The sequence below is a fragment of the Emys orbicularis genome, chromosome 13 (genome assembly GCF_028017835.1).
Source record: "Emys orbicularis isolate rEmyOrb1 chromosome 13, rEmyOrb1.hap1, whole genome shotgun sequence".
Taxonomy (NCBI): domain Eukaryota; kingdom Metazoa; phylum Chordata; order Testudines; family Emydidae; genus Emys; species Emys orbicularis.
This window is the reverse complement of record NC_088695.1, coordinates 31,298,314-31,311,660: the sequence shown is the minus strand read 5'-3', so window position 1 is coordinate 31,311,660 and position 13,347 is coordinate 31,298,314. Positions and strand designations below refer to the sequence as shown.

The 13,347-nt window shown below is 47.2% G+C and overlaps 1 protein-coding gene across 1 annotated transcript in view; it reads left to right on the top strand.

Annotated features, from left to right (window-relative positions):
• The window catches only part of TBCD (tubulin folding cofactor D), a 252,882-nt gene that overhangs the window by 109,073 nt on the left and 130,462 nt on the right, over positions 1-13,347 (top strand). The window contains exon 15 of the mRNA XM_065415052.1: positions 13,107-13,164. Coding sequence (XP_065271124.1) covers positions 13,107-13,164 — 58 coding nt within the window. The remainder of the gene's footprint in view (positions 1-13,106; positions 13,165-13,347) is intronic.

The window sequence follows — 13,347 nt, the reverse complement described above, 5'->3', positions numbered from 1 at the left end:
GAAATTCCTGAGGGTCTGGATTGGTTTGAGCAGTGAGAGATTGTACACAAATAGCTATAGACTGAGTTTGCTAGCATAGCTGACAAGTATACCATATATACTCATTCATAAGCCGAATTTTTTTTAGTAAAAAAGGGAAGCACCAGCGAAGGGGGTCGGCTTATGGACGGGTATACAGAGGGAGCAAGGAGAGGCAGCACAGCCAGGAGAGCCAAAAGGCAAGAGGCGGGGCCAGAGTCTCTCCGTTTCTGGCCACGCTGCTCTCCCCCCAGCCTCTGAAGCAGGTGCAGCTCCGAGGCTGGCAGGCTGCAGCCGTGCCACTCGGCCCCGCCCCCCAGAGCAGGCTGGTGTAGAGGCACAAATAGCAACCCTCCACTTTTGCAACTAGTTGCAGTTTCCGCCACGCAAAAGCGAAGGTTACTGGGCATGCTCAGTTTGGGTGAGCATGCTCAGTGCACCCAAAGTAAGGAATTGGGAGAGGGAGCTTTTTGTGTCGTCACGCACCGTGTGGCCATGCCACTTGGCCCAGCTCGCTGGAACATGCTGTGGCCGCGTTGCCCGGTCTGGTCCGCCGGAGCAGGCTGCGGCCATGCTGCCCAGCCTGCCAGAGCAGCTCCAGCCAGGCCAGACACATCCTCCCCTGGCCCTCCTCAGATAAGGTGGGAAGGGATGGGATGGGGAGAGTGTGGGGGTCTCGGGCTAGGGGTGAGGTCATGTGGGGGTGGTCACGGGTTACTCCCCTGACTCCCAGCTTCTCCTCCGCCAAAACATTTCCCCACCAGTTGCTGTCCCAGCCCGTCAGGGTAAGCAGCTGACGCACCGGGAAACTTTGTTTACTTAGGTTTACCTCCGTGCCTGCGGATGCTCAAGGTAAACAAACCATCTCGGCCCACCAGCGGCTTATCCTGATGGCCCGGGAGCCAAAGTTTGCTGACCCCTGAATTATAGGGTTGGCTTATGAATGAATCATAAACATTTTCCATTTTTACTTATCCATCTTAGGGGGGGGTCGTCTTATAAATGAACCGGCTTATGATCCAGTGTATACATTTAGCTAGTGCTAGTCTCGTAATAAAGTTATGATGAAAGGTTCTTGTAGTTAGATTTGTCAGTGTCTTTTCTGAATATATTAACTTAGTTTGCGCTCTCTCAGAAGTAAAGTTGCCACTTTGATTAGAAACAGCTAATAAGTATTCAAATACAGCATGACACACAGTTTCACCTACTGTGTCAGCACACTTTGGTTAGGGGCCAATGCAATGATCACACACATTTTTTTCTTTTGTTGTTTTAAATCTAGCCTTAGGTGTGTCGCTGTTTCACTTTAAGAAGAGTCATACTTTTAGCCACAAGCAAATTGTTGGCTAACTTGAAAATGAGAAACTCAGCATCTTAGAACAAAGAACTTGATGTTCATTGTGGGTTCAGTTACACAGCAGAAACACGTTCTTTCTCTCTGTCTCTAAAAATAAGCAGCTAAATTGTTACAGAAAAAGAACACTGGCTAACTTACTTTTTTTTTTTTTTTTTTTTTTTAAAGCACTCACTTTAAAATGCTGTACTTGAATCTTTTCAAACATACGAGCCCTGCATCACAAATACTATCTGTCTGGGTAACAAAGGTTGAAAGAGTTGTCCTTCATGGTCCTTTAAAACTACTTAACTGGATGGAGGTGCTCACGTACTACTGTACTGGGAGGAGTGTAGCAACATAGGTAGGTATCAGCCTTGAAGGACAAGGTGGTGGTCATAGAGTAAGTGCATTGAAAGATTGGTAATAACCAAAAGTTAATACTGTCTGATGGTTGTTGACTGAATATGCAAATTAAGTGATGATCCATTGCATGTCTACATCAATTTTGACATAAATTGATGTTCTTGTTGAGCGTCTCGGGAGAGAAGCAGCATGTGAACTGAACTACATTTTTGCCCCATTACCAGTTCAGGTTGTGGTATTGAGATTACAGACCAAAAGTGTGGGTTTTTTGGGTTTTTTTACCCTTCACTGGTGCCTAAAGCATTACTGGTTCAAACAAGCATTCCCTTTACTTCTAATGAAGAGCATTGATAGAATTGATAACATCTTACCAGTTGGCAAAAAGGGAAAACTTTTTAATTGAGCCACTCTACATTGGTAGGGCAGCTTGCTCAGTCACTTTGTCTGCTGAACCTGGTCAGTAGTTAAATAGGGGACTTAGGTTTATCATCTTTCACAAGTGTTAATGTTATTTTAAACAAAAATATATAATAATCTTCCTTTATAATGAAGTATTCTGCTATACAGGAAAAATCCTTTGATTCACAAAATGGTGACTCGTCTCTGCCTTTTTGTGGGCCTAAGTGCTGTGTTATTAAAAAGTGTTGTTCAGCATACTGATGTGACAAATTTGTTAAGGTGCCAATAGGACCTAGACTACTTACTCCTACTCTGAGCTCAGTACTACTCCTCTTAACTAATCAAAATTGCCGATGAACAGTCTTTGCCTCAGAATTATAATACTTTTATCTTGATACTTATCTTGACTATTTTTATTTCTGTCCTTATTTTGGTATCTGAACCAACACAAATGCCCTTTGGAGTGTTTATTTTTTTTAAGTCCGGTTTAACTGGTTTCTAAAGGAACAGTAGTTCTAACCCTTCCCTGCACTATCCAAACTACGAGCCCACATGCAACACAAAAAGAAAATTGTTGGGAGCATAGATAATTTAAAAATTAAGTAATTGCTGAGTTAATTGTAGGACTGCCTTACCTTCTTCTGGAATATTTGCATGTACCAAAAGTATCATATTGGACGTATTTTTTAGGTAATTTACCATTTGTTTATAATGCTTGATTTAAACCCTCCCCCCACTATTTTACTTAAAACTAGTGAATGTTTCTTCTATACTAGGAGAGTGTAAATAATGTGTAGTTTAAGAACTGTGAGGCATGTGACGATAATTCTATTCTCATTCCCCCCAGAAAAAATCCAAAGAAATACATTCTAGACTAAGAAGCAGCTGTGCACTACGAAGTAGAGATGTTCTGCCAGTTTGTCTAAAGCCACTATGCAAAAAGAGAGTAGGGAAATGCACTTCTACTATTTGTATAGCATTTTTTGAGTAACTTCTAAATTGTGCTTCGGTTGTAACCTTCTAGATTTATTACATTGAGCAGTTGGAATGCCTTTTCATGTCCCTAACTAAAATGACACAAGTGATCAATAAATGAATTGTTCTTAGCATTTGTACCTCTTTTGTTAACTTATGATGACTGACTACTCTCTCCCCTTCCTCTTCCCTCCCCAATTCAGCATAGCACTGTACTATACAAATAATGCGTGCAGTATAGGAGTGTAAGAAGTTTAGTTTTCCCTGCGGTAGTGTGTTGTTTGTGGTAAGAAGAAAAAGAGGGTGTGGCTATCTGATAAACTGAGGTAGCTTGCTCCAGGGCAAGATTGTCATGTAGAATCAGGAAATTTGAAGCATTGCTCTGAGCTACATCTTGTGCCCGGATGAAACAAAGAATAATTTCCATGTACAAAAATCTATTTGTTGATTGAATACTGTCTTCAGAAGAGAGTTGTTGGATAGAATTTGCACTGTTTGATGGTTGGTCTTGCTTTTCTATAGTGTAAAGCTGTTTGCTAAAAGTTAATCTTGAATTTAAATGCTGTCGCCTTTTTTCTTTTTTATTCATTTACAGTGTGTTGTGTTTAAGCCCCATTACTACGATCTCTACTAATAGTATTCTTTCAAAAGATTTATTTACTGAAATACACAAAGTTTTCACATAATATATCTGCCATTGCTATGGCCTCTTGAAATTTTTATTTAAGAAGTGATGCAAAGCTCTTTACTTTTAACATTGAGGTGTCTTTTAAAAGTTAGACACTGCTAAATTCTGAGTTCTGGTATGCTGCCACAACTGCTTGGGACTAAAGTATCATTAAAGATTCCAACACAGTTCTTTCTAATAGTTAAATTAAGTTAAGCTAAAGATAGTACAGTATTGTAACAAAAAGTTAAATATACTTGGAACTACAAAAGGTGTCTCCTGGAGACTCAAATGAGTGAGCTATTGTTTGCTCTACCTGTTAGAAATCAGGTGCGGTAAGTTCCAAACAAGTCAAGACAAGTTTCTTTACCTGCCTTAAAAAAAAAAATCCCATTTTGTTTTACATGAGCTGTTCCTTTACATTGTTTGTATCACATAAACTCCCACAATGAAAGCAAACAGGTGAAACATTTTAAGGCGTCTTCATCTTAGAAAGACTGTTCTCATTGCTAGTTGTATTGCATATCACAGCAGAGTGTCTGCATGCACTTATTTAAAATATGAAATGAACTTGAACAATTTATTAACACAGCTTGATGAGTTTTAAATGTTCTTAGTAAAAGGATTAACACACAACTATGATCATAGAGAAAAGGCTTGATTTGTGAATGTAACAGTTAAGGGGCAATAAACTCTGTTGTACTGTTGCTCAGAGTTATTCACTTCTAAGCATGTAAAATAGTATATAGTCTGCTTCATGGTTTCTCTTGTATGGTCAGTAGATCAATTTCCCCTTTTGTTTGTGTGGGTCTTTCATACACTAACAGAGGAGAGGAAAAACGTGTAAAAAATGTGATTTGGTAAAGCTACAAAAATTGGCTACAGGGCCTCTGTTAGGTTTAGTAACCTGAAACTATTTTGAATTCAGTTTTTGGAACCGATTAGATTTCAAGTTTACATTTTCCCTTTTAATTACAAAGCAGAAAGAACAGGACTTGCTCTCAAGCTGGTAGCTGAAAACTTGTAATGTTTGATTCTAACCTTTAAGATCACCATATTAATTATGAAGTCATTGGGAGAGAATAAAATGACGTGTCATATTTTTAATAGAAGCTGCTTTTTGCATCTTAATCTCACCATTGTTACAAGAGAAACTGAGGATAGGGTAGATAACTAAAAGCTAAAACTGATACTTAGTCTGTAACTGTTGTTTTAGCAAAACTATCCCACAGTTGAGTTAAGGACAGCATACGTAATGCTGAACTGCCTGGCTTGGATAGTTCATGTCACAAAAGTACACTGTCAAAATGTTTCATAATTTACAATTAATGTTTTCACCTTATGATGGTTCATATTTAACCCTTTGGAAACTTGAAACAGAAATCTGGTTCTTTTTCTTTACCAGCATAATATTTTCCTAATATTGTGTATACTCACTTTTATGTTTAAAGGGTTGCTGGCACCAAAAAACACACATCCCTCAAATTCCCTTCTTTGTCCCCCAAATGGGGAAATGTTGTTTATCTATTCCAGGGACTTTCACACTGTTTTGTAGTGTAGACCACATTTTAATAGAGAGTATATTGTAGTCACCTATTCTCCCACTCATCATTATACAGATCGTCACCCCTCCTAGTTCATAATCACATAAATTCTTGTGGTGACAGCAGTTTTGTGCACATGGAAAAGTAATATTAGGAAAGTATTTAATATATTTCTTTAGCTGTCTTCAGTGCAATAAGAGTTATATCCTCTATAACCAAGAAGCTGAAGAGAACCATGAGGGGATGATCCCCCACTTCCCGTAAGGGAAAGGACAGGGCTGGAAGAGAGCCAAGACCCGTGCCGGGCAGCTCGACACCTCCATCAGGGAGTCGGACCCCAGCTCAAGTTGAGCTGTCTAGCCCATCCCGTAGAATGCCTGCCACCCCGGACAGTAATGAGGGCCTCCGTCATTTAGCTGTCCCATCGACATCAGAGGCCCTGCAGGCAGTGCAGGAGATCCTGACGCTACTGGTGCTGCCCACACTGGTGGTACCCCGGTCGAAGGGCAAAGCTGCCTGATCTGTTTGAGTGAAAAATGTATTAGTCTTCTAGCCTTCAATTGAGAGTGGCCAACCACCAAGCTCTCCTTGGCCGCTACGATTACAGCATGTGGCAGGCCATGGCCAAGTTCGAGGTTTCACTTCCTCAAGGTCCCAGGAAGGAATTCCGGGCGATCCTCGAGGAGGGCACTGTTGCGGCCAGGGTGGCCCTCCAGACAGCTTCAGACACAGCAGATTCTGCGGCTCGCACCATGGCCTCGGCCATCTCCATGCGGCGGGCATCCTGGCTGCTCCTCGCTGGCCTGTCGACAGAGGCTCAGCAGTCAATGCAGGACCTTCCCTTCGATGACCAGGCCCTGTTTGCAGAACAGATGGACAGTAAGATGCATGGACTCAAGGACTCCCGCATTACCCTGAAAACTCTAGGACTGTACGTCCCTGGGCCAGCCTGTAAGCGGTTCAAACCGCAGCCAGCTCAGGGCCAAGGGAGCCAACCCCATCAGGAGCTGCCCCACAAAAAGAGCAGGGGCTACAAACGCCACCCAAGCCACCTACCTCCGTCCAATCGGGCTCGACCCGCAATAAGCAGGGGAGCAAGTGGGCGTTTTGAGGGTGCGCTTGAGGGCAACCTACCAGACTATACCCCGGATCTATCTTTCCTGCCTTTCTTTTTTTCTTCCGGCATGGACCACCATAACTTCGGACCACTGGATCCTCAATACAGTGGCGCAGGGTTATACCCTCAGGTTTGTCTACCCCTCCCTACCCCACATCCCCATCCCTCTGGAGGGACCCCTCTCACGAGAGTCTCCTCGCGTAGGAGGTAGAAGGGTTGCTGCAGCTGGGTGTGGTGGAAGAGGTTCCTCACGAATACAGGAATAAGGGGTTCTATTCCTGGTATTTCTTAATCCCAAAGGCTAAGGGCGGTCTACGGCCCATTCTGGACCTACGAGACCTCAACAAATACCTAAAGAAGTTAAAGTTCTGCATGGTCTGGTCTCCCTGACCTCCATCATCCCCTCCCTGGATCCGGGACACTGGTATGCCGCCCTTGACTTGAAGGATGTGTGCTTTCATATAGTGATCTTCCAAGGACACAGGTGGGATCAGACCACCACCAGTTTGCGGTCCTCCCTTTCGGCCTAGTGACATCACTGAGGGCGTTGACCAAGTGCATGTCGAAAATAGCAGCTTACCTCAGGCATCGGGGTATCCAGATCTACTCGTATATCCACAATTGGTTGGTCAAAGATCCAAAGGGATGTCACGGTGTTGCAGGCCACGTGCTGATCCTTTGGCCTGCTGGTAAACGACAAAAAGTGGACGTTAGTTCCTGTGCAGAGGCTAGAGTTCATCAGAGTGGTGCTCGAGTCCACCTGCACCAGAGCAGTTTGTGCCGCAGGAAAGGTTCCAAGCGTTGGTGGTCCTCATCGTGGGAGTCTCCGCATTCCCCCTCACCATGGCCAGGATTTGTCTGCACCTGCTGGGACACATGGCAGCATGTATGTATGTTGTCTGCCATGCCAGGCTCCGGATGTGGCCCTTACAGCAGTGGCTGGTGATTGTCTATTCCCAGTCCAGAGATCACCTGGAAAAGGTCGTTACCATCCCACCGATGATACTTACCTCACTGCAATCATGGACCGAACCCAGGGCAGTCCCGGAAGGAGTTTCATTCGACAGCCCTTGTCACTACATCGAGCTGATATCGGATGCTTTGGACCTACGCTGGGGAGCGCATCTCTGCGACCTCCAGACCCAGGGCATGTAGTCCCCAGAGGAGATGCCATTGCACATAGATGTCAAAGAGCTCAGAATGGTACAGGGTCTTTCTACCGCACCTGGCGGGCAAGGTGGTGAGAGTGTTGACAGACAATACGGCCTTGATGTTCTACATCAACAGGCAAGGAGGAGCACGCTCATTGGCTCTCTGTCAAGAGCAGGGCCAGCTCCAAGTTTTTTGCCGCCCCAAGCAAAAAAACTTTCCTGCGCCCCCTGCCCCAGCCCCAACTCTGCCCCTTCCCCGTCCCATTCCAACCCCTTCCCCAAATCCCTGGCCCTGCCTCCTCCCCTGGGCGTGCCACATTTTCCCTCCTACCCCTCCCTCCCAGGCTTGGGGGGGGGGAGAGGCGGAGCGGCGGCGCGCTCGGGGGAGGAGGCAGAGGTGAGCGGGGGGGGGAGTGGTTCCTTTGCCCTCCCCAGGGTTACTTTCTGCAGCCCTCCCCGCGCCCCCCACCGCCGCAGCTCACCTCCACTCAGGGCCGGCTCCTGGCTTTTTGCACCCCAACCAAAAAAAAAAAAAAGGAGCCGGAGTGCCGTCCCTTGGAAAGTGCCGCCCCAAGCACATGCTTGGAGCGCTGGTGCCTAGAGCTGGCCCTGGTCAAGAGGCTCTCCGCATATGGGATTTCTGCATCGAGCACGCAATCCACCTGGAGGCCAGTCACCTCCACGGTGTTAGGAACACGCTAGCAGATCCTTTTTCTCTCACCACAAATGGTCACTCCATCCGGAGGTAGCCCGGATGCTCTTCCAGAGGTGGGGAACTCCCGAAGTGGACCTGTTTGCCACCAGACAGAACAGGAATTGCTATTGCTTCTGTTCCCTGCAGGGTCTTGGCAAGGACTCCCTCTCCGACGCCTTCCTCCTGTCATGGTCAGGGGGCCTGATATATGTGTTCCCACTTGTCAGCAGAGTCCTGTCGAAGATCAAGAGAAACAAGGCTCAAGTCGTCAGGCTCGCCCCGGTATGGCCGCGCCAACGTTGGTTTGGCACGCTGATGTACTTGACGGTGACCGCTCCCTGGCCCCTTCCCAACTGACCGGATCTGCTCTCGCAGGATCACGGGTGTCTCTTACACACCAGCCTCGCCCCCCTTCACCTCATGACGTGGATGCTGTGTGGTTGAACTCAAAAGAGCAGGCCTGCTCTAACGAGGTCCAGCAAATCCTCCTGGAGAGCAGGAAGCCTTCCACTAGAGCAACCTACCTGGCCAAGTGGACGAGGTTCTCCCACTGGGCGTCTGAGTGCAACATTTCCCACAACACACTCCTCCTTACAATCTATCTTAGATTATCTGCTCCTTCTTAAGAACCAGTGGCTGGCCCAGTCTTCCATCAGGGTGCACCTTGCGGCTATCTCCGCTTTCCACCCGCCGGTTCAAGGTCAGACGGTGTTCTCACATGACATGTTGGTCTGCTTCCTGAGAGGCCTTGAGAGACTCTTCCCATCAGCCCGAGCCCCTGTCCCACAGTGAGAACTTGGTTCTTTCTAGGCTCATGGACCCGCCTTTTGAGCCTGTGGGCTTCTGCTCCCTCTCCTACCTGTTATGGAAGGTCGCTTTCCTTGTGGCCATAACATCCATGAGAGGAGTGTCTAAGCTTAAAACCCTGACATCGGAGCCTCCATATACTGTGTTCTACAAGGACAAAGTTCAACTGCGACCCCATCTGGCTTTTCTGCCGAAGGTGGTGTCTTCCTTCATGTTAATCAGGACATCTTCCTCCTTGGGTGTTTTGTCCCAAGCCACACACCACTAGTGAGGAAAGGAAGCTACACGCCCTGGACGTCAGACATGCTCTGGAGTTTTACCTGAAGCGTACCAAGTCCTTCCGCAGGTCGACCCAGCTCTGCATCGCGACAGCGGACAGGATGAAGTGCCTTCTGGTGTCCTCGCAGAGGATTTCCAACTGGATCACCTCCTGCATCCGGACCTGTTACGAGCTTGCACAGGTCCCGCTGCCGCCGATTGTGAGGGCCCACTCGACCAGGGCTCAGGCATCCTCTGTGGCCTTCTTGGCACACGTCCCTACCCACGACATTTGCACAGCCGTGACTTGTCTTCAGTTCTCACATTCATGGTGCACTACACCATCACTCAGCAGGCCAGAGATGACGCTGGGTTTGGCAGAGCTGTGTTACGATCTATATGTCCGTGAACTCCTACCCACCTCCAGGGGCACTACTTGGGAGTTACCTAATATGGAATGGACATGAGCAAGCACTCAAAGAAGAAAAGGTAGTTACCTTTTCCGTAATTGGTGTTCTTCAAGATGTGTTGCTCATGTCCATTCCATAACCTGCCATTCTTCTCCACGGTCAGAGTTTCCGGCAAGAAGGAACTGAGGGTGGGGGGAGCTGGTGGCGCCCCTCATACCGCGCCATGCAGGTGCCACACCCAGGGCCGGCTCTGGCTTTTTTGCCGCCCCAGGCAAAAAAGCCCCTCACCCCCCAGCGGGGAGCGCAGCAGGGGAGGGCGCCGAGCCCGGCCGCGGCCCCGCTCTCCCCGGCCGGCCGGAGCGCCGCGGAGAGGGCGGCGAGCCCGGCCGCGGCCCCGCTCTCCCCGGCCGGCCAGAGTGCTGGGGGAGGGCGGCCCCACTCTTCCCTGCCGGCTGGAGCGCCGGGGGAGGGCGGCGAGCCCCCTGCGGCCCCGCTCTTCCCGGCTGGCCAGAGCGCCGGGGGAGGGCGGCGAGCCCGGCCACGGCCCCGCTCTTCCCGGCCGGCCAGAGCGCCGGGGGAGGGCGGCGAGCCCGGCCACGGCCCCGCTCTTCCCGGCCGGCCGGAGCGCCGGGGGAGGGCGGCCAGCCCGGCCACGGCCCCGCTCTTCCCGGCCGGCCGGAGCGCCGGGGGAGGGCGGCCAGCCCGGCCACGGCCCCGCTCTTCCCGGCCGGCCGGAGCGCCGGGGGAGGGCGGCGAGCCCGGCCACGGCCCCGCTCTTCCCGGCCGGCCGGAGCGCCGGGGGAGGGCGGCGAGCCCGGCCACGGCCCCGCTCTTCCCGGCCGGCCGGAGCGCCGGGGGAGGGCGGCGAGCCCGGCCACGGCCCCGCTCTTCCCGGCCGGCCGGAGCGCCGGGGGAGGGCAGCGAGCCCGGCCACGGCCCCGCTCTTCCCGGCCGGCCGGAGCGCCGGGGGAGGGCGGCGAGCCCGGCCACGGCCCCGCTCTTCCCGGCCGGCCGGAGCGCCGGGGGAGGGCGGCCAGCCCGGCCGCGGCCCCGCTCTCCCCGACCGGCCGGAGCGCCGGGGGAGGGCGGCGAGCCCGGCCACGGCCCCGCTCTCCCCAGGTGAGCGCCGCCCCCCTCCAGGTGCCGCCCCAAGCACATGCTTGGAGGGCTGGTGCCTGGAGCTGGCCCTGGCCACACCAGAGGGCGCCAGAGCTGGTCCCCTACGGATATTGCTGAGGGAAATACTTGCGTCACTTTTGCATGTGGTGAGCACACACCCCTAATATGGAATGGACATGAGCAACACATCTCAAAGAACACCAGTTATGGAGAAGGTAACTGTCTTTTCAGATATTAAAAATTTGCATTGCAATTAATCTTTAGGGAGCATGGCTTACTCATGCTTTTTGTAGCAAAGTTTTTACGACATCTTGTGGTTCTGTAACCCCTTCTAAGCTTCAAGGTGTAGTGTATGTTATTGCAATGTCTTGTATGGTTGTCATTACTTCGGTTTGTTTTACATATATCTTACATAATACATTTGACATGCTGTGTTGACCCGTGGGATAGTTTGTAACCTATTACTTTTTCATATTCTTTTAAAAAGGTGCTATGTTGATTCCAACTCCAGATAAGTTAGGCACTTGTGTGCAAGCCTAATGTCCTGCTAAATTAAAAAACCGAAAACTTGTCAGAGAATCAGGGCATAATTTTAAGTGTTTGCCATTGACAGCTTAATACATGTATTTAAAACAAAAGTAAATCTAACACTTACTACAAAAAGGTATATATTCATAGACTATTCATCAAATATTTTGATACAATGTGACTTTATTCATTTGCATTGAGTGGGAGATCTATTGCATATTAGGGGAGTAATATGCACACGGATAATGTATCAAAAGTTGTATTTTTGTCAATTGTAGTACAGTTTTCAGTGTTTGATACTACTAAATGGTATACTAGTAAGTGTATTGGACCATACTTTGTTTAAAAAAGTCATCTTAGTGACTTGAGACATCGGAACATTGTCTTCTATCAAATCATTACTGAAAGATGGGGATTAATCACCAATTGCTGAGCTCTATAATCTAAAACATAGCAGAGCAGAGCAGAGAGTAATTATTTTATGTTCCAGACTTGTAATCTTGCCTATCACCGTGTCTCAGAAGAGATACTACACTGAGAATGGTATCTGATTCTTTGTTCTAGAATTGACTATGAGATGCTATTGAACTGACACCAATGACAAGTAGAGCTTTGATTTTAATTGAATTTAAAAGTTAGTCTTTTTAAAATGTCTTGAAATCCTAATTTAGTTTTATTTTCATGTATGTCTAAATATTTTCGGCATAAATATATTTAAAGACGTGTTCATGTAATGTGAAGGTTATACATTAAAATACTGAAAAGTTTGGTATTGAAAAAGCAATGGGATAATATTAACAATGTTGCAGTTCTTGTTGGTTGCTGGTCCATCATCCTTAAGCTACCCAGTGGATTCAAATAAACGGTATCTACTGTGGATGAGCATTAATCAGAATTGCCAGTGCAGGCCAGTTTCTGGCTTTTCCAATTTGTGTTCCCCTTAATTCCTGCTGTCCGTTGGCCAAGGTGGGATGAGAACTCGATTATTTTTGAACTGTGAAATATTATATCCTATGCTGCAGAGAATTAAACTATGCCTAATCATGTCTCTGGATTGTTTATCCCCCTAACAAGCTGTCTTAAATAAAATTCACTTGTGCATTTGTTCTTATTCAGTGTATCAAAAGGAGTAAGGAAGTTCGTTCTTTAAAATATAGTCCTGTCCATGTGTAACTTCCATTCATCTGAGAATCTCAAGACACTGTTTGTTAATGAAGCCTCATGAAACTCCAGAGATTACATGCTGCCATGTGTCTAAAGTGTGTCTTTAATGCTCTAGTCTTCTGGCTGTCGGTATGCAAATAGAAAGAACTCTGTACTGCGAATTGACTAGATATGCTATTGCCTTTAAGGTTTTCTACTTATCAGATATTCTTTTATGAATGTCTCCAGTCTACAACTAATAACAAAAGTTTGCAAGACCTGTCTAATAATGTGTGCATATTGTGGATTGTGTCAATACTCTCTTTTGCCAACTCACTATAAAGTAATGTCAACTGTGCTTGAACCGGGCTTGCTGCTTGCACATTTCCTTAATTTCCAAAAATGTGGGAAACAATTCTATGAATACATAAACTATAACTCTGATTTTCATTAAGAAATTGTAACTTCTTTCCAGGGAATACTGAGTATTCAAATGGAAGGTTAAATGTTGGCATGCTGTTTGTAAATTGTTAATTTTTATATTTTATTACTTATACGCTGTGTTTTTCTTTTCCAGTGCATTGGTAATAGCTGCAGTGTTTGACCGTGATATTAACTGCAGAAGAGCTGCCTCTGTAAGTTACTGGTTTTGTTTATGCCTTTCTTTTTTAAAAATTCCTTTATAGTTTGCTTGCAATACAAACTAATTATGTAGAGCTAGAGTATTTGAACAAAATATTGTATGTCATGAACAGTAAGTACTTTGTTAAACCCCTAAAGAATATGGTCTGAGTGCATATTAAAAATACAAAAAACAC